The 22,733-nt window shown below is 49.0% G+C and overlaps 9 protein-coding genes across 9 annotated transcripts; 3 read left to right on the forward strand and 6 right to left on the reverse strand.

Annotated features, from left to right (window-relative positions):
• Positions 1-700: 700 nt before the first annotated feature.
• On the reverse strand, positions 701-938 carry UREG_01408 (uncharacterized protein; the record flags this gene model as incomplete). The annotated part of the gene is made up of 2 exons (XM_002541846.1): positions 701-796; positions 852-938. 2 exons carry the CDS (start codon positions 936-938, stop codon positions 701-703), a joined length of 183 nt encoding a protein of 60 aa, XP_002541892.1.
• Positions 939-3,667: 2,729 nt separating this feature from the next.
• On the reverse strand, positions 3,668-5,570 carry UREG_01409 (uncharacterized protein; the record flags this gene model as incomplete). The annotated part of the gene is made up of 3 exons (XM_002541847.1): positions 3,668-4,341; positions 4,419-5,208; positions 5,340-5,570. The coding sequence occupies 3 exons, from the start codon at positions 5,568-5,570 to the stop codon at positions 3,668-3,670; spliced, it is 1,695 nt and encodes a 564-aa protein (XP_002541893.1).
• Positions 5,571-6,920: 1,350 nt separating this feature from the next.
• On the reverse strand, positions 6,921-9,785 carry UREG_01410 (uncharacterized protein; the record flags this gene model as incomplete). Its single annotated transcript, XM_002541848.1, has 3 exons — positions 6,921-7,042; positions 7,108-7,377; positions 7,433-9,785. 3 exons carry the CDS (start codon positions 9,783-9,785, stop codon positions 6,921-6,923), a joined length of 2,745 nt encoding a protein of 914 aa, XP_002541894.1.
• Positions 9,786-10,473: 688 nt separating this feature from the next.
• UREG_01411 (succinate dehydrogenase flavoprotein subunit) lies at positions 10,474-11,815 on the reverse strand (the record flags this gene model as incomplete). The annotated part of the gene is made up of 2 exons (XM_002541849.1): positions 10,474-10,693; positions 10,752-11,815. The coding sequence occupies 2 exons, from the start codon at positions 11,813-11,815 to the stop codon at positions 10,474-10,476; spliced, it is 1,284 nt and encodes a 427-aa protein (XP_002541895.1).
• A 1,344-nt stretch (positions 11,816-13,159) lies between these two features.
• Positions 13,160-14,640, reverse strand: UREG_01412 (26S protease regulatory subunit 7; the record flags this gene model as incomplete). The annotated part of the gene is made up of 4 exons (XM_002541850.1): positions 13,160-14,039; positions 14,099-14,328; positions 14,381-14,495; positions 14,546-14,640. 4 exons carry the CDS (start codon positions 14,638-14,640, stop codon positions 13,160-13,162), a joined length of 1,320 nt encoding a protein of 439 aa, XP_002541896.1.
• Positions 14,641-14,975: 335 nt separating this feature from the next.
• UREG_01413 (T-complex protein 1, delta subunit) lies at positions 14,976-16,955 on the forward strand (the record flags this gene model as incomplete). The annotated part of the gene is made up of 7 exons (XM_002541851.1): positions 14,976-15,026; positions 15,083-15,134; positions 15,188-15,210; positions 15,232-15,375; positions 15,431-15,599; positions 15,652-16,055; positions 16,107-16,955. The coding sequence occupies 7 exons, from the start codon at positions 14,976-14,978 to the stop codon at positions 16,953-16,955; spliced, it is 1,692 nt and encodes a 563-aa protein (XP_002541897.1).
• Positions 16,956-18,416: 1,461 nt separating this feature from the next.
• UREG_01414 (uncharacterized protein) lies at positions 18,417-19,689 on the forward strand (the record flags this gene model as incomplete). The annotated part of the gene is made up of 3 exons (XM_002541852.1): positions 18,417-18,630; positions 18,702-19,121; positions 19,190-19,689. The coding sequence occupies 3 exons, from the start codon at positions 18,417-18,419 to the stop codon at positions 19,687-19,689; spliced, it is 1,134 nt and encodes a 377-aa protein (XP_002541898.1).
• Positions 19,690-20,096: 407 nt separating this feature from the next.
• UREG_01415 (uncharacterized protein) lies at positions 20,097-20,845 on the forward strand (the record flags this gene model as incomplete). The annotated part of the gene is made up of 2 exons (XM_002541853.1): positions 20,097-20,484; positions 20,598-20,845. The coding sequence occupies 2 exons, from the start codon at positions 20,097-20,099 to the stop codon at positions 20,843-20,845; spliced, it is 636 nt and encodes a 211-aa protein (XP_002541899.1).
• An 843-nt stretch (positions 20,846-21,688) lies between these two features.
• UREG_01416 (uncharacterized protein) lies at positions 21,689-22,333 on the reverse strand (the record flags this gene model as incomplete). The annotated part of the gene is made up of 1 exon (XM_002541854.1): positions 21,689-22,333. One exon carries the CDS (start codon positions 22,331-22,333, stop codon positions 21,689-21,691), a length of 645 nt encoding a protein of 214 aa, XP_002541900.1.
• Between the last annotated feature and the right edge of the window lie 400 nt (positions 22,334-22,733).

Below are 22,733 nucleotides of genomic sequence, written 5' to 3' on the forward strand. Positions count from 1 at the left end.
CGTAATCACCGTTATTGCCAGCATATGCAGAACGTGGCATCAGGAGAGTGATTTCCTCGAGAACCTTCTATTTCGTACAGTGCGAACCCAGGGATGATATGGATCAGGACATCTCAGTCCTTCTTGTGATAACCCTTGGCTTGGGGGGGCCACCCCGTACGGGAAGATGCCATATCGTTATGCAATTCTATCCTAAATACCCAGCGTTGGGCATACCTGTGGATTATACCCATATCCATTTCACTCGGACAGGATGTTACGACACAGCTTATATTCTGAAGTCCAGCAAATGTCACTTTAGTCGATAATATAACATGCCATATCCGAACCGCTATTCCTAAAGCTTATTGTGCGGATGAATCCATGGAAGGGAAGGAACCCGATGAATGTTGTGCATTGCAAAATTTGTTATGAGAAGGGAGCCCGTTTGCCTTCCTTTATTCTACTCTTATGAGTTTACATCGCCGGCAATTCTCCTTCCTGTACCCCTTTCTCCACCGTGCCCCTAACCACGAGTTTGAGTGATGAGTATCCGAAAAATTTAAAAATGACGCCTGTACACCGCCTTGCTCTGAGCCCACCTGGTTGGGTTCCGTTCCGTCGTGACACTGTTTCTGATAGGGTTTCGTCACGCTGCCGTCTTTAGAGCCTAGTCAGCCTCTCCTTTGTCAACAGAATTGTGGACGGATGTCACACCGAATCAGCACAGCGCACCGCACACGTGGCACTTCTTCCCAGGGATCACCCAGACCTCCTTACCGGCCTCTTCACATTTTGGGCAACGGACGCCTGGCATCTAGTGAAACTGGGATTAGCCGTCAGGCAATCACTGTCGTTGGGTGACGCCTTACCGGAGACATATGGTTGATGCCGACTCTCGAGGCTTCTCCATGTGCACTGTCGGTAAGCACTGACGTCGATGACTCAGAAACGGCCATTATGATCTTTGGTGACTTCAGTTAGCGTTGTCCGGCGACGGGATGTTCAATGCGGTAGGCGTTATCAAGATGCTGGATCTTTCTAGCTTTGCAAACAACCTATATCTTGGATCATTCCTGCACCGGGGAAGGTGGCTCCTTATAAATGATCTTGTGCTAGTAAGTGGGCCAAGCGGGATTTTCCTTCACGATTCTACCATCCGAAAAAAGCAAGTAGGGGCTCTTTCGATCCCACAGAGGCACCATTCTCATCTAGCAGTTGGCTTGTTGAAATGCAAGAAAGATGTATTTACGGTCCCTTACGAACTTGCAGGTCGCAGCACCATTCCAAAACGATCCTCTGGATCGACGGCCATCAACTCTCAAAGGATCCACGTCAAAAAATACCTGACTGGGCTTCAATGGGTTCTTTTCCATGGAAGCTTTTGTTTTCCAAATTCAATTGCATTGGTTCTTTGAGTCTCCATTTGCATGACGGTTATCGCGTTTGGGAAGATTGGCAGGCTCTTCCGGTATGTTCTACTTGCAGCTAAACTTTCATCGAAAGGATACCCCTCCGGTTTTAGAAATGATTCGATCGTTCTGCGCTCCGCATTACCGGTGATGTCAGAAGCTGCTAGTTTAGCACGAGGCTACAATTTTTTAGGAAGGACTGATTGAAAGTAACACTGGAAAGAGGCGATGAAGAAACTCTATCTCAGACCAGCAGGAGATGAGAAACTTACTATAGGTGTCATGCCCTTGTTGGTCGAAGTCGAAGTATTCCTTTTCAAATTGCGAACCAGATCGGGGGAGTGGAACCCGCCCGAGCCAGAGTCAGAAGAAATTTCAACTTTGGAAATCTCCGCACTTGGACGTCAGGAATCGCAAATAACTTTAATTGGCCAACACTCAGCGCAGAAGAGGAGAAGCAAGATCATTATTGACTCTGGGGAGGCAGTTATGGCCTGACTTGGTTCAAATCGGCTATATTTCAGACAATCCCAACCGCCGATGCGAGATGATGTCCTCAGTCTTCCTCAGACTAAAAAAAGGAATCCTCTCGATGATGTCAATGCTGCCAACCCCCTGTCAGCAAAATGATTCCATGAATGCATGTTAATGGTGCTCCTTCATTTAGGAAAATATAACATATCAGTGTCCAGAGTGGCTGTTTCACTATGCACCTCTATAGTCAGCTGTTCTTACCTGCACTCAAACAGGACTGTTGAGCTGAGGAACGAAGAGGAGACTGCATGGAGCAAATAAATTCGAATTACTTAATATGGCTTAGTCAGTTGTCAATCCTCTGAAGATGGAGTTCTTGCAGATGAAGCTAAAAATATGTGATCCACAAATGTGACAGATCAAGTCCTGGCATTTTTAGGCAGATTAGTGGTGCCCTATTGCGTTCGATTCTCTTGACGTGTACTCCAATGGACGAGCCCGGGACCGAAGTTCCAGAGAAAGGAAGCAGAGAGGGAAATGTGACCGCCCATCAAAACGATGTTTAACTGGTTCGACGATACCGATATCGTATGGAATCCGGAGTAGTTACGGACTGCTCTATACGGAGTACATGGCCAGGTCTCAATGCTTTGATGATGGAGTAACGACATCGGTCGCTTATACGAAGCAGGCCCCGTTGACCAGCAAATGAGATGTCTGGGCCGAGTCCATTCAAACATCCTCCTAGCGCCATAAAAAAAATTCCCGAGGCATCGACTTGGTAGGGCCGCGCTCATTCACCTTTAGCGTTATAAGCCCTGTCGAACGACGAACCACATGCCGATGATCGATATATGTATGTGCATCCGTTTTTTAATATGCACGTATACGAAAGATAGTCTCCACGTTCTCTCGATCCATCCTACAGGATAACCTAGCCAGATCGAGGCTAAATCTTGCTACCGTCGATGCAGCCCACCAAGTTGCCCCATCAGATTACGACTAGGAAACATGAACAACGATACTAATTATATCAGGAAGCCAATAATGGAGAAAGTTCATGCATGGTTCGAATGAGTAACTATAGAACCCCGGCCTCAGCGACTGCAGGATTGTCCCTGCACAACAGATCGTTATCCAAGTGATATGCCGTTCGGATACCTGGGAATGGGTAAGACTGAGGAAAACCGCGGGCGGATATTGTGACAAATGGAATGACCGTATTCGGGGTTATTCGTCAGGATAAGCGAGGCGACGCGGCGTTATCCTCGCCGCTAGGCACCAACGGATTCAAGTAACCTGTTTTAAGATCTTCACTAGGAGAACTCCTGATGTCGGCGAACCTTTCGTGTTGAACAGCCGGATGAACCGGAAACCTTGACGCAAGTTATCCAGCCCAAGGCACGCCCAGGCAGCTAGATCGTCTCTACCAAATTCGTCGTCTTTGACTTTGAATCTGCTGCAAAATTAGCACGTATTTCAATGAATGTCATGTTGCGGGAAGTATTCTCAAATAGATCAGTCAGGAGAAAAACGAGGGGAGGAAAGAAAGAAGGCATCTTCTTGGTGAAATGCGAATAATGCGTGGCGCTGCTATGCGCGAAATCGCAGCCCACTTTTCACCCAGAAACGCTTCCAGCAGCCTAGCAAAAATGGCAATTGACGTGGCACTAGTCCAGGTCGCTCCGAGGGTTTTCCGAACGGGTATGTTCCTTTGCCGAAACAGAGAAACAGAGAAACAGATAGAAACAAAACTGAAAAGGGCAAAATAAAATATGATGAGGGCCAAAGGAAATCTTGGACTACAATGCAGCGAACGAGAGTTGACTTCGGGACGCATTATTACGCACTGACCTTAAAAAGCTCAACTGTTCGATCACACCCGGAGCACTTGGAAACTGCAACGTTTGGCCACCAAAATCGGGATCAGCGCTGCTGCAGGTTGTGGTGCGACGTTTATACTTTGCACTCCCGCTGTCATCGCCGTCCCCTTTCGAATGAACGCTGTCTTTAGGTCGTTCAACGTGCAGTTGGCAGGATACGTATGGACGGAAACTTCTATCATGTTCATCTCCCTTCGGGAGTGGGATATTCTGCCCTGCATAGATCTGAACTGATAGGTGCAGAGTATGGCGACGGCTCGGGCCTGAGCCGCTCTTGGCGGCATTCTGCCTCTCAGCCCATGCATCTCCTCGATATTCTTCTGGTTTCAGCACCCACCCCTTCGAGCGAGCGAACATCCCTTTGTTGAGCATCATCCCTTTATCGCAATTCTGCCAGTTCAATGCCACGATTTGAATGCCTTGGCGCCAGTAGAATGAAGGATCTAGATTGGAGGAGTTGACTCGCATTCCTGATGGATATGCGCGCATCATGAAGTTTTTATTGTGATTGAAAAGAGCCTGACGCTGGCTTTCATGGGCATCTCTCACCGCTGCTTCTGAAAGCGAGAATATGTGGGTTGGGATAGCTGCCTCTGTGTATTCATTCCAAAGTCAGCATTTCCATCGACACTCGCAGCGCCCAAATGATGCATTCCATGGACTTGCTCACCGGGTTGCTTCAGCTCATTGAAGGTGTAACCGCGTGTATACACTCCAAGGCGGCTAAGGGCATGCAAGATCTTTACGGGCTTCTTTTTCGCTGCTTGAGCAGCCAGGGCCTTGTCGTTCGCTGAGGCAGTTTGACCTTTTACAGGACCAACAGCACCTTCAGAAACCTCAACAGAAGCTACATTATTCTCTACCTTGGAATGGTTAGGGGCCCACTTCACCTTAATCAGGATCTTATTCCTGAGAGAATCTGGGCTGGGCAAATGCCTAAAATCGCCCCTTTCCAACTCCGCCGCTAACTCTGGAGTGAAATCAACAAGCATGCCTTTCCAGGCTTCAGTCATGATCTCCACCATCGTTTCTTGCTGATCAAGGCTAGCATGGACTTCAAGGCTCACAATGACCGGTAGATCACTTGTGACAAACGCAGTGTCTCGGATGGCATAACACACGTCTCGAAAAGTGATTTCTTTCGTCAGAGTATATCCATGCAGAACCCGGGGTTCGGGGCGGAGCGGGACAGCTGCAGCCACAGCCGCCGTTGGCATTGCCACTGCTCCCGTTGCATCCTCAACTGGATCTTTCTTCAATCGGTCGAGGCGATCCGAGAGTGAAGAGAGGTTGAACGCCCTTTTACTATCCGTCCTGGATAGACCCTTGTCCTTTTGCTCTTTTTTCTCTTTTTTTTTCTTCTTTTTCGACTCATCATTCTCAGAGTCGGAAGAGCTAGCAGATGAAAGTTCGCCATCCCACACATCGATTTCGAGGCACCTGCATCCTTTCAAGAGCACCTGTCAGAAGTTAGCTTTGGGGTCCTGGCGCGTTCGATTTTATATTGAGCGGTGAGGTGGGTTCGCTGGGTTACCAATCGGTATGGCGACGGCTGATCTGAAAAGCCGTTGCGAAGATAAACAGCATTTACCGAGGGATAATACACAGAATGTTCGAAGACCGGGAATTGGCACATGAGAAAAAGCAAAGAGACTTTACGACAGTTAACTGTTGGGGGACTAGCGGCAAGGGCGATGTAAATCCGGCTCTGCTCCGAGCTGGATTGAAAATGTGATGTATCAACTTTTCGCTTGGGTGGTGCAGATGAACAGCAGATTGAGAAAGTCAGAGAAACGGTGCCGATCAAGCCTCCGTTCGCCATAGCCAACTAGGTAAGCTACTGCATGTCATATGATACAGGACGCTGCAGGGAACGATTTGATGCATTTTGACAGCGGAAGAGGGGGAGGGCAGCCAACGTAAAAGAACAGCGTTTGGTTGGTTCCTTGAATCGAGGGGATATATGCGCTCACAGGCAGTGCTTTCAGCACCCCGCGAGACGATCAAAGGTATAGAACGCATGGAAAACTAGGCGACATATCACGCAAAGCAGGCAGACGTCAAACTGGCAAAGCAGGAGAAATCAAAATACATACATCTCTATAAACCTCGGTACTGGCGTTGCTATATAATTGATTCCCAGTCAGATAAGTATTGTGACTGGAACTTATGAAGTAATCGGTCATTGGCAGGGATAAATCATCGTCTCTCGGCCCCGGTGGCATCGCCATTGCAGTTGACATGTATTCAGTGAAGGACTCCAAACTGCACAGTATGGGAGGACTGGTTTGCAGATCGGAGCCATCATCTCGCTGGACGACATGTAAAAAGTGGGTGGACGACTCCTCGGGACTGGAATTTGCGGTTGGCTGATGCAGAGATTCGTAGATCTTCTTCAGGTGTTTTTGCACCGAGGGCTTGAACGAGTCGATTCGGCTGGGGAGCAAGGATGTCGCTTCGGCTGTTTTGTTGTTTTTGTCCTTTTTGTCCTTGGGAGCCATGGTTCGAGAGGCGGGTGGTTTGAACTCTGGATTAGGGGAGAGAGTCAAAATAGAGAGAGCGGTTTTGATGTCGTTCAGCGATGCTTCTGCCCGAAGCTGCTCTCTTTTATTCTTTCGCAGCTTTCAGCCAGCCTTTGGGAATTGCTTCTCGAGACACTCTGGCCTCTGGCGGGGTGAATTGGTCAAGCAGACGCCAAGATGGGGGCGTTTGTCTCGGTCGTCTGATATTGCCTGAACCCGATGGGCTTCAACAAGGGCAAAGATCTCTCAAAACAGACTGCACTTTCCAGGGGATCTGGGTTGATTGATGTCGTTCGATGACATAGATTCGGATGCGAGTGTTTACCTCGTTCAACCAGGCTGTTAGCATCACTCATTAATTTGCCGTCTGTCTCATCGATGTTTCATGATTTCCGTGCAAGCTAAAAATAACTTCGTCTTGCAGCCAAAATGCCCGCACATTGTTTCGAAGTGATGGCCGAGAATTGGCCCATCGTCGGGAAAATGTCATTACTATAAGACGCTAACTGCCAGTGCGCCAAACAAACCTCAAAAGCGCTCCCTTCAAGTCCTGATACCTACCGAAAATATATATATCAAATCTTTAGACTCCCGAAATCACGGCCGCTGTATATAACCAAAGCCCCAAACGCCAATAAACCAAACCCCTTCTAGGCATTGCTCATTCGCTTTAACAAACTACGCGCGCGTCGCATAAGGGACTTATTAGGAACAGGATTGCGTATCTTCACCCACTCTCCGTTAAATGCATTGACAAGCCAGTCAGACAGCCCTAAAGTCGATCATCAGCCAAAAAGGGGAAGGGAAAAAGAGCGAACGTGGGACAATTGGACTTACGTTCATGCAGCATCTTATATGCATTATGAAAATAAATCCCATGGTCTGAATCTGGATAAACATGGACATCAAAATTCCCCACATTGTCGACATCAAGCTTATCTAGCAGAGTGAGAGTGTTTTGATAATGCACGTTATCGTCCCCTGTGCCATGGATAACCATGAAGCGGACGGTTTGGCCGAGGGCAGTGACATTCGAGACCGCGGTGTTGGCATAGCCTGCGGGATTGTTCTGTGGGGTGTGCATGTAGCGCTCAGTGTAGATGGAGTCTTTAGAACAATCAAATTAGCAAGCTCTAGTCAAACTTGATGTAGCCAGACTCACCATAGAATTGCCAGTCAGTTACCGGAGCCACTGCCATGCCGTACTGAAAGGTCTGTCCAGCATCCCGTTCGAGTGTTTTGAGCGTCATGAAGCCTCCATAACTCCATCCCCAAATTGCCATGCGAGTCGCGTCAACATACGGCCTCTTCCCCCAAGCTTTGGCGGTTTCGATTTGGTCTATGGCTTCATAATGGCCCAGATTGTCACGTACTACGCACCGGGCTTTCCGGCCGATGAAACCGGTACCTCGACCATCCACTGTCACTACAATATACCCAAGGTTGGAAGCAACGTATGATTGAAAATCGACCTTGAATCTTTTGCTGACTGTCTGCGACCCTGGTCCTCCATAGAGATGGAATAGAACAGGGTATTTCTTGTCTGGATTAAAATTTGGCGGCCGTCTTTCAACCACTGGCAATGTATAGCCATCAATGGTTATCGTTTGATAATAGAGTGATGGAAGTGCGTAGTCCTTGGCCCTTCCTGCCAGCTCTGTATTATTTTCTATCGTCTCTTCAAACCTTTCTTCGTTCGCAGGGGTGCTAATAACCTTTTGCCAGGGAATTTCCGGGCCTTCGTACTTCAACAGCGCATAACCCGCACCTGTGGATAGGGAAATGGTGTAATATGCTGGAGCTTTAGTGTTTACTATCGGTTGCAAGTCCGAACCATCGAGCCTCACGGTGTATACGTGCCGTTCAGTAGGTTGCTCTTTTGCCGCAACGAAATAGACGAGACCGCGTTTCAAGTCCACAGCCGATGGTGCGTCTGTCACTTCCCAGTTACCTGACGTGAGGAAAACCGGGCTAGGATTGTCCAGCGGCGTAAAATAAGCTAAATGATTAAAGCCTTCGAAAGGAACGGTTTCGATGTATCCATCGTGCGGTCGTCCGTTGCCAGGATCTGCGGGTATAAAGTATGTAGACTGGGACGGTTCAATCCATCCCCCATCCAACTTAGAGAAATCTTGCGATCTAATTACCTTGGCTGTTCGGTCTTTTGCATCAACGAGCACCATGCTGAGTCGATCACTTTCACGGTTAGTTTCTCGAACCAAAACCTTTCCATTGGAGGCCCAAATGACTTCAATAATGAGACGATCATGGTCCGGAAGATCATCCTCCATTTCAATCGAGAAGACTTCCCCTTTCTCAACATCGAAGAATTGAATGTTTACGGTTGGATTTGGAGCTCCTGCCTTGGGGTATTTGATTTTTCGCGTGTTGGGGTAATGCTCCTCGCCCGCATGGGCGACTCTTCCAACAGTAGGAATGAAATATTGAACTGGATATTCGGGAACCCTCGATTCGTTTGTTCGAAGGAATGCAACAAATTTGCCGTCATTGTCCCACCACGTAGCACTATTTCCGGAGAACACTTCTTCTTCATATACCCAATCGGGAATACCGTAGAAAAGATTAACGCCTCCATCAGTAGTGATCGGTTTTACATCTTTCGACGATAGATTTCGAATAAACATATTGTTATCCCTTGTGAAAACCACGGAATCAGATTTGGGCGACCAAGATGCCAATTGTATTCTCCCGTCGGGAGATCCAGGGTCAAGAGGCTCCCCAGTTTGCGTCTCAACATTGAAAAGCCAGTAATTCCCGGTATACGAATGTCGCCAATTCTTCAGCCGATCAGACATGACAAGCACCGTTTTCAGGTCCGGACTCGGCCAGACCTTGCTTGGACGTACGCGCCTCGCTCCAACTTTGAAGGTTTCTCTTTTCATCAAAACGACGGCATCATCTTTTTTATTCGTAGATTTTTGATTCCTGATATTCTCTACCCGCAGATATCCCGCATTCTCATCACCGTCTTGCTCCAGGAGCAAGCCGTCTTCACCGTCCGGGCCGGGAATCCACGATATTTCGTGGCTTCTTGGGCTCCAAAAGCCAGTTAGCACTCCATCCAAGTCAACTTTCTTCCCTCCAGTCGATACGACTCCCGGGACAGTACTGTTCTCTGCCCCCGAGACAACCACTTCCTTGTCGGAATCCTTTTTAGGACTCCCCATAAAAACGAAAAACGCAACCAGCCATCCGCCAACGCAGAGTGCCGCCACGAGCCAGAATATGATGCTCACTTTCTTCGGCGTCCGCTGTGCGCCAGATGGAGGTGGAAGTCCTCCCTCCGGATTATCGTCATCATTGTCACGGTATTTCTCCCCGTTGCCAAAGTTTCGAGGTGGAGTGGTTCGACCCGCGTGCGTCGAACGGTTTGCTTGGTCGATGAGAGCTAGGGAAATGGAGGCTGTCGACGTGGAATCGATGGAGTCTCTTGACCGATCTCGACCGGTGAGAGGCTGTGCTTCCTCGTCATTGATTCGTTTTTCGGCACCCATTGTTGCCGGGTTCAAGCTGTCTGGGTGGACGAGGACCGGGGTGGTAGGGAGTTCTGCGCCTCGACTCTTCCCCTTTCGTGAGCCGTTGGGGGTATTTCAGATAGATAAATCAACTCAGATACAATTGATATTTCACATAATGTTTATTTCCTCCATTGAAGCTATAGATCATTCAGATATCGTCAAGATGAACGGGGCAAGCTGGGCTGCCGTCGGTGTCGTGAGACCCAGAGCTAGTTAGGAGGCTTGGCGTGGAGCTCCGTTATCAGACGAGAGCTGGGCGTGTCTCGGAATATTTTATCAGGGATCTAACATACTCGAATTTTATATCATAAGAGGCTGGTTAGCAAGGGTCGCTTGGTCCCTTACACCAAGACCCAGAGCAATGCCATGGCTTTCCATCCCTACAGGCATTCCAAGTATGATGGGCGCTCGTTGTTCCAACAAGATAGCGAGTGGTAACTAATTCACTTTGAAAGGGGAAATCCAACATTGCCGTGTCATTCCAGAACATCAAAAGTACATTAAATAAGAAACTCAAAGACACTCCTGTCTGAAAAATGCATCGAGGTTATATACAGTCCAATCAAGAAAATCTGTCATCCTATACATATCCTTCGGCTAAAGAATGGACAGAACTCCGGCTCAACAGAGGCTTTTAAGCGAAGAAAAGAGAAACCGAAACCGTCTAATATGTGCGCTTGAACGGTGGTACGGGTTTGCACTCGTTCTCGTCCAATGTAGTATGTGTTACAGCGCGATAGGTAAGGTCGACCTTTCCATGCGGCTCTTTCTGGAATGTAAGAGTATGCTTCATCCAGTTCTCGTCATCACGATCGGGGTAATCCTCTCGGGCGTGAGCACCGCGGGATTCCTTACGATTAGCAGCGGCGACAGCGGTTTGAGTGCTGAAAACCCGTTAGCACGAAAACTCCGGTTAGGGGCAGGTGCCGAATGAGTACTTACGCGCAAGTCAACAAGTTTCTCAATTCAAGAGTCTCCACAAGGTCGGAGTTCCAGATCATACTGCGATCCTTGGTTCCAACTTGGCTGAACATTTGGTCAACCTCAGTGATTTTCTGCACACCTTCGTCCAAACTTTGCTGAGTACGGAAAACGCTAACATCAGACTGCATAGTTTTCTGCATAGCATTTCTGATGTCGAAGGTGGACTTTGGCCCCTCGGCAGTTCTGACTTCGTCGAGGACACGGATGGAATCAGCGCCTGCATCAGCGCTGATTTCCTTATGGGGAGTGTTCGGGGTAGCCTTGTCGCGGATCGTGTGAGAGACAGCGCGTCCGAACACGATAAGATCAAGGAGAGAATTGGCACCGAGTCGGTTAGCACCGTGGACAGAGACACAAGCGGCCTCTCCACAAGCATAAAGGCCAGGCACAATCTTGTCATTGCCCTTGTCATCAATGGTGATAACCTCACCGGTGTAGCGGGTGGGTATTCCGCCCATGTTGTAGTGAACGGTAGGCAGAACTGGAATTGGCTGTTTGGTAACATCGACGCCAGCGAAGATGGAAGCGGTCTCGGAGATACCAGGAAGGCGCTCATGCAGGATTTCGGCAGGGAGATGGCTGAGTTGGAGATAGATGTGATCTTTCTCGGGACCTACACCACGTCCGTTACGGATCTCAAGCGTCATGGATCGAGAGACGACGTCTCGACTGGCAAGATCCTTAGCGGTAGGCGCATATCGTTCCATGAAGCGTTCTCCCTCGGAGTTAAGGAGGTAACCACCCTCACCACGGGAACCTTCGGTGATGAGACAGCCAGCACCGTAGATACCGGTAGGGTGGAATTGAACGAATTCAAGATCTTGGTTTGGCAAGCCAGCACGAGCAACCATAGCCATACCGTCGCCTGTGCAGGTGTGAGCGGAGGTACAGCTGAAATAGGCACGTCCATAACCACCGGTGGCCAAAACCGTGTGGTGCGCCCTGAAGCGGTGGAGCGTTCCGTCTTCTTGATTATAGGCGATGATGCCCTTGCATTCTCCATTCTCCATCAAAAGATCCATGGCGAAATACTCAATGAAATAGTTGGCGTTGTATCGGAGGGATTGACCATACAATGTGTGGAGAAGAGCGTGACCGGTTCTGTCGGCAGCAGCGCAGCATCTGTATGCTTGACCTCCTTTGCCAAATTCCTTGGACTGACCACCAAAAGCTCGCTGATAGATTTTGCCGTCTTCGGTTCTGGAGAAAGGACAACCGTAACCTTCGAGCTCGATAACACTTTGGGGGGGCTTCTCTAGTCATGTAATGAATAGCATCCTGATCACCAAGCCAATCGGTTCCCTTCACGGTGTCGTACATATGCCATCTCCAGTGGTCTTTGTGCATACGGTCGACCGATTAGTCTCTCCAGGTTTCTCATTATGCCTACATAAAACATACTTTCCAAGAGCGGCGTTAATACCACCTTGAGCGGCGACCGTATGACTTCTGGTGGGAAAGAGTTTTGTGACACAAGCAGTGTTGAATCCAGCTTCCGCCAGGCCGAAAGCCGCGCGCAAACCGGCACCTCCGGCACCAACGACGACAGCATCGTATTCATGATCCTATATTTTTCAATCCCAATTAGCACATTATCGAATGACAGAGCCATTCGGGATAGCCACATACGATCACTGGGTATTTCGTCGTGAGAAACGGAGAGGCTTCTTTCGCACGGAGAGGTTGGCTGGCAATGACACGAGCTGGTGGATGCTGCTGTCAACCAATTGTCCCCCAAAGCAATGACTATCCAAGTATCTTCTTACCTGCGGGACGACTGGACGAGAAAAGTCTCCTCTGATCCCTTAAGGCTCTGGTGAACTGCAATCAGAATGTCAGATGAAACTGTCCCCAGAAGCGAAGCAAGAAGCGAGACAGCATACTCTTGCAGCCGGAGCAAGGCTCCGCAGGCCGTTGAAGCTCATGGTGACCTGGAATCCACACAGAAGTAAATGCAAAAGTCAGAACTATACAGCAATTGCCCAGGCCGTGGGACAAAACTTCAGATCTGCTTCGACTCGACCTTTCGTCGACAGGATGCTGTCTTGGAGGTTTGGCGTCGGACGGGAAAAGACGTCTTACCTAAGCACCCACTAGCTCTTCCGAGGTTGCGAGGCCCCGAACAGCCAATCAGCGGCCGCTCTTAGGTCAGCTCTTCGGAAGAGCCCGCGATCACACGTGACCGCCCTCGGCGGGAGGCTGAATCGGGTAATATACAGAATACTCATAGAAGACAGCGGCCTCTTGGATCATTGAATTATCGGAAACCGAGGATCCATAGTCTCATTGTACATACATACAAATTCCAGCTCCAGCCAACTGCGCCCAATCTAGAATGAAGCATCGCCAGAAAGCAAGGTCATGGTCTAATTATACTGCATGTACGTGGCGGTGGAGTTGAACTTGAGATTACCCTTGATCACCTTGTCCACCGCAGCCAGGAAGTCTTTCTCCGTAGCCACTTTTCTGCGCGCTCTGATGGCGAACATTCCGGCTTCGGTCGCAACGCTCCTCAGTTCTGCTCCGGTGGAGTTGGGGCAGAGTCGGGAGATGAGTTCCCATCTGATATCTCGCTCGACCGACATACTCTTCGCATGGATACGCAGAATATTAGCACGACCTTCGAGATCCGGTAGGGAGAATTCGATCTTTCGGTCGATACGACCCGGTCTCATCAATGCAGGGTCCAGCGTAGATGGTCTGTTGGTCGCGAACATAACTTTGATGTTCCCTCTGGCATCAAAGCCGTCTAGTTGCGTGATGAGCTCCAGCATGGTTCTTTGCACCTCATTGTCTCCTCCAGCGCCATCATCAAATCGAGCGCCGCCCACAGCGTCGATTTCGTCGAAGAAGATGATACAGGCCTTCTTCGTACGTGCCATCTCGAAAAGTTCTCTAACCATTCTAGCGCCTTCGCCGACGTATTTTTGAACGAGTTCACTACCAATAACACGGATAAATGTAGCATCGGTTCTGTTGGCAACCGCTCGTGCGCATAGCGTTTTCCCCGTGCCAGGCGGGCCGTATAATAGTGCACCTTTGGGCGGGTCGATGCCCAATCCAACGAACCGTTCCGGAGATAATAGCGGCATCTCAACGACTTCCCTGAGTTTTTCTATTTGTTCTTTGCAGCCTCCGATATCTCCATAGGTAACATCCGGCTTGTCTTCAACGGTCATCATCGTAACACTGGGGTCGATCTTGGGAGGAAGAGGCAAGAGGATTTGGTACTTATTTCGGTCGACCCTGAAATCGTAGCTTTAGAATACAATCGTCAAAAAAATCATGGCGAGTATGATACTTACCCAACACGCATTCCCTCTTCGATGTCCGTTGGACTCACCCGTTCTCCTATGTTCACGACGAATTTCGCTATTTGTTTCACATTGATCACATATTTGCTCTTGTCTGGATCTTTCTCATCCGCAATGATCTTCGTACATCGTGCGACTTGTAGAGGTTGCTCTTCTTGCATTCGTTGTCTGTCTGCTGCAACGTCCCAAAGGTGCGGTGGCGCAAGGCCGGTGTCGGATTCCTGTCGTAGCGTTAATATAGGCAAAAAGGCACACAGATTCCGTAATGTATACCTTCACTCCAATTTTGTCATTGACGCTGGCTTGCTTGTCCTTGATCTGCTTTTCGAGCTTCTTTAAAGCTGCGGCGTATGGCGCCGCGCCATACGTCTTGAGGACTTGAATGTCCCTAAGACCGGTCAGCCAAATAAGTCTACAGAATGACAAACGAAGCCATACTCATCAGTCAAAGGCGTTATCTTCTTCTCGGGCTCGTCATCATCTGCAAAAGTCTTTCGATACTTCTCCCAATTCTGGCCCGTCGCGCTGGGCATGTTGATTAACCGGGAACAGGGCGAGGCTCAGAGATTTCAAATGCAGGCAGGGATAGATGAATCAGTAGCAGCGGAGGAAATGATCTGGTAGACGGAGGTTCAGAATAGTTCGATGTCGTCGGGATAAACGGGAGTTGTTAGTTGTCTTCAGCAGGGCTGTCTTGACAACAGCTTTGGAGGTGGTTGCTAGCGTCAGAGCTCCACGACTAGCGGCCTTGCGCGCCAAGCATCTACAATCGAAATTCAGAGCACCAGCAAGTTCTCGAAATCCAGCCAGTTCTCGCGATCCCCTCCATCCACACTCATAAGTCTTTTGTTGACGGTTGATACTCAAAATGGCGGCTGCTTTGGGAAGCCAGGGAAATGTTGCATCAAATGCATTCAAGGTGTGTTCCATCTTATTCTGTGTCAACGCTATTTCTGGGTTTCTCATAGCTTCTAGGATAAGGAGAAGCCAATGGCTGTCCGCACCGCGAATATCATGGCTGCTAGAGGTATGTCTCTCGGATAATTCACCCTCAGGCCTTATAGCTGATCTTTTTGGAAGCCGTCGCGGACGCCATAAGAACGGTATGGGAAACTTGCTTGTAGATTCTGAGAAGCGGGGCTAATATTTCGGAAGTCACTTGGGCCTCGAGGAATGGACAAGATGGTAATCAATACGACCCTGAAGCCATCTTCAGATACAAGCTGACTGGGACGCAGATCCAAACTGGGAAAGGCGAGACCATAATCGTGCGTTACCTTTGGCCCTGCAGGCTGGCCGACGCTTTACTGACGGCGAGCCTAGACAAACGATGGCAACACAATGTTGAAAGATATGAGTGTCATGCATCCCGCTGCGAAGATGCTGGTAGACTTGAGTGCTGCCCAGGACGTTGAAGCTGGTGATGGAACTACATCCGTTGTTGTGATTGCCGGAAGCCTCCTGGGAGCTGCCGAAAGATTACTGTCGAAAGGTAATCAAATTGTGAAATCTATCCTCAGTTCTTAATCTAATAATCTGACTAGGCATCCATCCAACTGTCATTTCTGAGTCCTTCCAGAGAGCTGCATCAGCTGCGGTTCAGATTCTCCACGATATGTCACAGCCTATCTCCCTCGCAGACCGGGCGACGCTCCTCCAAGCAGCATCTACCTCGCTTTCTTCAAAGATTGTTTCTCAATACTCAAGCCTACTTGGACCAATGGCAGTAGACTCCGTCCTCAAAATAATAGATCCAAAAACCTCTGAAAATGTTGACCTCCGAAATATCCGGGTTGTCAAAAAAGTCGGCGGCACAATAGAGGATAGTGAGATGGTGGACGGTCTGATTCTGAATCAACCGGTTCTCAAGAATGCGGGTGGCCCAACAAGAATTGAAAAAGCGCGTATTGCTTTGATTCAATTCCAACTTAGCCCACCTAAACCAGATGTAAGCTCCTAGATGTATTAGTGGCTTAGGCAAAACTAACACAGTCTGCAGATGGAAAATCAAATCGTGGTCAACGACTACAGACAAATGGACAAGATCCTTAAGGAAGAACGCACATACCTCCTGAATATGGTGCGGAAAATTGCGAAGACGAAATGCAACGTCCTATTGATTCAAAAGTCAATCCTTCGCGACGCCGTCAACGACCTTTCTCTCAACTTCCTGTCGCGGGTGAAAATCTTGGCAATCAAAGATATTGAACGTGACGAAGTTGAATTTATTTGCAAGAGTCTCGGCTGTAAACCAATTGCCAACATCGATTCTTTTACCGAGGATAAGCTTGGTACCGCTGACTTGGTCGAAGAAGTCAACTCATCCGGTTCGCGATACGTGAAGGTTACAGGTATCCGATCTGCAACCGCAAACCAAACTGTTTCGATTATCGCTCGTGGTGCAAACAATCTGGTTTTGGACGAGGTCGAACGTTCGCTCCACGATGCTCTCTGTGTGGTTCGTTGCCTGGTCAAAAAGCGAGCCTTGATTGCCGGCGGTGGCGCTCCTGAAATAGAAATTGCGCATTCTTTGGCTAAGCAAGCGCGTGCATTGTCCGGTACTGAAGCCATATGCTGGAAGGCCTTTGCCGATGCCATGGAAGTTATTCCGGTGACTCTGGCCGAGAATGCCGGGTTGAATAGCATAAAGGTTGTTACGGATCTGCGCCATCGTCATGCAATGGGAGAGAAGAATGCAGGCGTGAGTATTCGCAGTGGAGGAGTAAAAAACAACATTGCCGATGAGAGAGTTCTGCAGCCGTTGCTCGTTAGTACAAGCGCTATCGAGCTGGCGGCTGAGACTGTGAAGTTGATTCTGCGCATTGATGATATCGCGCTATCAAGATAAGTAAACCGACGATTCCTGAACTGGCGTCGGGTAGGAAAATGCCGGCCCCTCTGGCCTTCAGCTACGCATGATATACGATTTTTGTAGGGTGGAAGCTATCATCCAAAAGACAAAAATAGAACAAATACATAATCTTCCAGCTCAATTCAGTTCAATGTTGCTACATGGAGGTGAAGTGTCATAGATTCAATAGCCTTTCAAGTCAATCCTAGCAGCAAAACACCTCCGCTGCCATCATAATCTAGAATGTTGTTACTGGTGTGCAGGAGTATCGAGACAGTGTCATCCATATTCTAACAATATGTCAAGCTCCATGTAGCTTAAGAGGATATAATCATAGCAGCACACATTAACTAAAGAATTGACCATCGTTAACTAGTACAGAGCAGATCATGTACCTGGTTTACCTGATACTTACTGTTTGCAGGCAGTGGGTGCTGTTGCGGCCCAGCGCGCGAGTTGAAATCTAGAAATGGACCAGTCCATAGTCAGAGTGTGACTCTGTAGTTTGCTATGGACCTTGAGGTCTTGACTCCTGTTTTGATGCACTTGCATAGCCAATAATGCCGAAACCCGAGCAAAGGCAGTATACCGTTCAGCTACAAAGAGGAGCGCAAAACGGCGTGTCACACCAACTCAGGCTGCAGCAACCTCCTCATTTTATCTACCATTCGGCTCAGAAAATCTGTAGAAGTTCCGCAGCCAGCATTCTGAATTCTGCCGAGCGACGAGTGAGAGCCAGATATGTCCGCCATTCTGGGCTCCAACAGACCAAACCCCCTTTCTCTTCCCAAAGCATGTCGTCTGATAATGGGGATGAACGGGCCAAATCAGCTTGCTGGCCAAGAGGATGGCGTTTTGCCAAGTTGCATGGCTTCAAGCCGCCCTTGTTAGACTGCATTGATGCTAGACTGTGCGGGTGATCTGTTGGCTGGGGTTCTATTGGCGCGAGGTGCGCGCTTAGAGGCTCGTTTGGTAGGCCTCCCAGGTTGAGGAAGACGGGACAGAAAAGAAGTAATAAAAAAATGCCATCTCAAGGAGGGGCCTCCGGACCTCATCCAGGCCCCATGGCTGCGGACGGTGGTCGGGGGAAAAGGGAGATAGCATGTTGCACAGGAAAAGCCCCAAGCACAGCTCTGATTGCCAACGGCACGCCAGCCCAGCACAACCACCACACGGCCGTTTCTTTCACAGCTAGAAGGCCAATTGCTCACTTCTTCTGTGGTTTCAATTAGTTATACGTTTTCTTTTCATCCCCAGTTGGCTTTCTCTTCAGTACGATACCAGCCCATGTCCTGCAACGGCACCATTGCTGCACTGCATTTTTCTTTGTTGTAATCCTGAGGTATTGTGAGCTGTGGCTGCTTTCCATACCCCCTTCCATAGGCAAAACAGAACTCAGCCAGAGTTTCCTGTGTAGCTTCGGCTCTCAGAGTTACAGGGCCATTTTGCTGAGCGGCGATGTCTGTACGTCTGCGCCGGCAAACAAATGGGCACTGCCCAAAGGGTTATTCCTGGTATAGATGTGCCAAAGGGCCTTTTGCAGGATGTTGCGACGAGGACCCTTGCGACACTGGGATATGTCCCAATCCTCTGACTGTCGACTCGTCCAGTTCAACAACTCCAGCAGAAATAACTTCGAGCAAGGAGACTTCGGACACAACAAGTACTACTTGTAAGTCTTGGACCTGTCCCATGAAACCAGAACGAAATTTGACCAGGCAGAGGACTAAATGGCTCTCGTAGCTTCAGGATCCTCTCCTTCAATCACGTCGCAAACAACCACGACCTCCATGACGGCGAGGATTTCTCCATCGCCAACATATAGCCTCAGTTTCACGACAAGTACACTCAATAACCCTAACCCAGCTCAAACATCAATTACGGAACCCCTTCAGACACCTCAAGCGGAGAGGTCAGGCCTTGCTACAGGTAGCCTCTTCGCCATAATCGTTCCGATAATTGCTGTCATCATAATCGTACTTGTACTTGCGGTGTGTTGTTTTAAGCGGCGGAAGAAACGGCTGGCTGGACAAGTGCGAGGCACGACTCCGGTGTCTAAACTGAATGGGTTCAGAAGCAGCTGTCTGGCTCCCGCTCTTGAGTTACTCAAAAGCGCGAAGCCACAGACAAACGACAGCCGAAGTTCAAGCGGTGGAACGCAAGGTAGGCAAAGATCTGGAATGCGGGATTCAGTAGTTTGCGTTCAGCTCGAAAGCTAATAACTTGGGCAGATATACATGTCCAAAGCAAGATCAAAGAGCTCCATGACAAAGGTGCTACCGCACCGGATTCCGCGGCTTTGTCCGCAAGTCCAGGATTCAGCAACAATTCGCCGTCCCTGGGACCTGCACCACCTACATATAGAAGCTCCCCGAATCCTCTATACGACGAACAAATCCCCATCAGGCCAATGGAGCTTCCAGGTTCCTTCCCCCAAGGGCCCCCTATTGAACTGGACGATACAAGCTGTGAACGAGTTGCAGAACTTTCAACTCCAGCTCAGCAAGCCTTGATCGACATCCCGCTGTCTCAGAGAACAGTTTATATCTGCCCGAATAGGCGAGAAACAACAACATCATCTGCGAACGGGCCATTGAGCATAACAACGCACGACGGCGTTGTTCTGGCGCCAAATTTGATGTGTAGTTGTGGCCAACGACACCATTCTGGAGCAACCGATCATGTAACGAGCTTTATGGATTATCAGTCGAATATTAAACCTCCTCGCTAAGGCCTGTATTGCAGGGCCCCTCCGACTCTATCGATTGACGATGGATGTGAAGCCATTATCGAACAAGTTCCTGTTCTGCATTTTTCGGACATGCTTGGTCGATAAACCCAGAGACACTCTGCACTTCGAACAAGCGAGTTCCTTTTCTCCTTTCCTAGTCTTTGACCAGTAATCTGTATTATTTATCTACAATCTGTAAATAATGACAATGAATATCGTTGCAACAGTACGGGTATCAATCAACCTGTCGCCGCCTTTGAACTTTTTCGTTGCGCGGACCACGTCACGTGAAGACTCCCTTGAATCAAAAGTTTAGCTCATCTCGACCAGCTTCGATCTGATATTTATCGCTATTTCTCCCAATTGAACGTTTTTTCTCCCTACAAATCTCATCAAATATATTTACAATGCTCTGCTCCCGCTGCCGAACGCATCTTCTTTCCCGCCTTCCATTCTCTCGCGGCGCATCGAGCCTCCCACCCTCCAGAAACGCCCGCCTCAATTCAACGACCCAGCAACGAACGTATAGCACACCCACCAACCCCACGCAAGCACCGGCAGCTGAGAACTCAGCATCCGGAGACGCCAATGAAGCTACGGTCACGACAACCGCTGCGTCACCCAAAGCGAGCAGTAGTGTTCCCGCCGGGACGCGTTTGATCGGATTAAACTATTTCAAGAACAAGCCCGAAATCCTTGCAAAGGAGGATAGCGAATACCCGGATTGGCTATGGAAGTTGCTAGATGACCCGACTGCGAAAGCGAAGAGCGGTGCTGGGAGTGTGGACGTTTCCAGTAAGTAGAAGGGGAGAAAAAACCGAAGCCCCAACCACACGGCTCCTTTCTTTCTTTTTTTTCTTTCTTCCCGGGTTACGTTGCATTTTTGCTCACTTGTTGAAATGATATAGCATTGAACAAGAAACAACGAAAGCGTCATGAAAAGAAAATGGCCGCCCTCGCCGCCTCTAAACCCCGCGTCATCCCTCTTCACGAACAGACTGTTGATATCATCCCTGCGGATGCGGTCACTGCTGACGCTGAGAAAAATTACGACGTGGCCGCTACGGGCATTGAAGCGAGAGAGGCAATCAACAAAAGCGCTCGTCTTGCGCGAAGAAAGGCCATCAAGGAGGCTAACTTCCTGAAGGGATTGTAAAGCCATTCTTCCAGGGCTTTCTAGTTTGTCTTGAACTCGGCATTCTCATGGGTGGTTCGATGCGCTGTCATGTCCAACATATCAGCGATTGTCCCGGGGCGTGCTTGTTTGCCATCATGGCTCTGGCCAGCTTAACAAAGGAGCATAAGGCTGTCTTCAACAAGACGCGTTAAGAGGGATTAATGGACAGGGAGATAGTACAATCTCCCACGATAATGGAGACGAAAAAAGAGGACACGGCAGCGCCATCAAATGGGAGAAGACGCCCCAGAGGGAATTGCCACTATTGTATTGCTGAGCCTATTTTTCCATATTTTGTACATTAAATTTCTTACCCAAGATGTCTTCATTTTCTGGTTCTGTATACTCAAAATGTGAGCTTGCACGGAGAGGCATTGAATCGTGGTAGTTCAATTTGGCCTTTTGTTTATGCTCAAGCGCGAAACGAACAGTCAGGCCCATTGAAATCCCAGGCATACTAGGTTCACATTCACCATAGTCCACTGACTTGACGTATTATTCCCTAACGCATGTCACATATGCTCCTAAACTGTTGTTGCTAGGGCTGAATAGCGCCGGGTAAATGTTTTATCCCATAAATAAATTAGGTATGAATATGCAACATCCCTAATGTAGGGATTAGCTATGCACAAGTGTCCATCAAAAGGAAACAGTGAATAACAAGGAGACGCATGATAAATAGGTGGCAGAGCACGAAAACGAATAGGATCATCAAATATCCGCTCTCCCAAGAGCGCCCAACTCCAAGAAAGCAACCCATCATTAACATAAACTGAAGACGCTACACTTGGGATATATAAATCGAAAAAAGCCCGGCCGGATCTAAGCAGCAATTCCAGATCCAGAGCCGCCACCAACCCAACGTAATTGTCTTAGACCACCTTTGACAGCATCTTTTCCACATCCTGCACCTGATCTTGCACCTGATAAGCCGTTTGCATTTACATAGAGACCTTGACCTGCCTCCGTTCTTCCCACCTCCCGGCCCAAGACGTAACCAGCAGAAAAGCTAATTGCTGAGAACAAAACAACGACTCCAGCGCTGATCACCCACGTCATCATAGTAGGGCTAATTATGGAACCGGTTTCTGTCACGGCAGTGCGGCGAGCCTTTTTCGATGTTTGGGGTACGGAACGGTCTTTAGACAAACTTGGTCTCCGCCTTGCTTTGCTAGCGGATTTGACAGGCGAGCGGGATCGCTTCGAAGACGGGGAAGTTGTTGTTCGGTATTCTGGTTCTCGGGTATTGGAACATTGATCTCTCCGGTTGTCTGCCAGAGCAACAGGCTCAGGGACAAGCCGGAATGTCGACGGTTCTGGCGCTCTGGAAATATTAGGTCGCTCCGGAATCGAACATTGATTATCCCGCTTTGGTAGTCCTCTGGCAGCGGCAGCGCATGAGAGAAGCGTAGACAAACTTGCACGGAGTGCAGCATCGTGGTCTGCATGATGCGATGGAGAATACATGTTGTATGGGGAATGCTGTTGCGACTGGGTCCGTATTCGGCGTGATGCATGGATACCGGTTCTGGAGTTCCGCCGGCTCCTGTTCCTAGTGTCCGTCCGACTGGTGCCATAAGCTGGGAAGGATAGGCTGGCTGAGACCGGATGCTCGTTGAGGGCGCTGGGGATGAGACGGGCATTAGGTTGGGAGTAAATGCGGGTGGATTGTTAATCCAGGACAGTTATATTATCATCCTCGTCACTTGAAGTGCACATCAGATGCAGATGAGTTTCGTGCAGGTATACGAGGGCGGACGAGACGTCTCGAATATCCTCATTGAGCTAAACACGGTCTGACTCGCTTCGTTCTCATATCTCTGACTACGTTCATCACTGATGTGCGATGGATATGTATATCTAGTCG

The sequence above is a fragment of the Uncinocarpus reesii genome, genomic scaffold (genome assembly GCF_000003515.1).
Source record: "Uncinocarpus reesii 1704 scaffold_1 genomic scaffold, whole genome shotgun sequence".
NCBI lineage: Eukaryota > Fungi > Ascomycota > Eurotiomycetes > Onygenales > Onygenaceae > Uncinocarpus > Uncinocarpus reesii.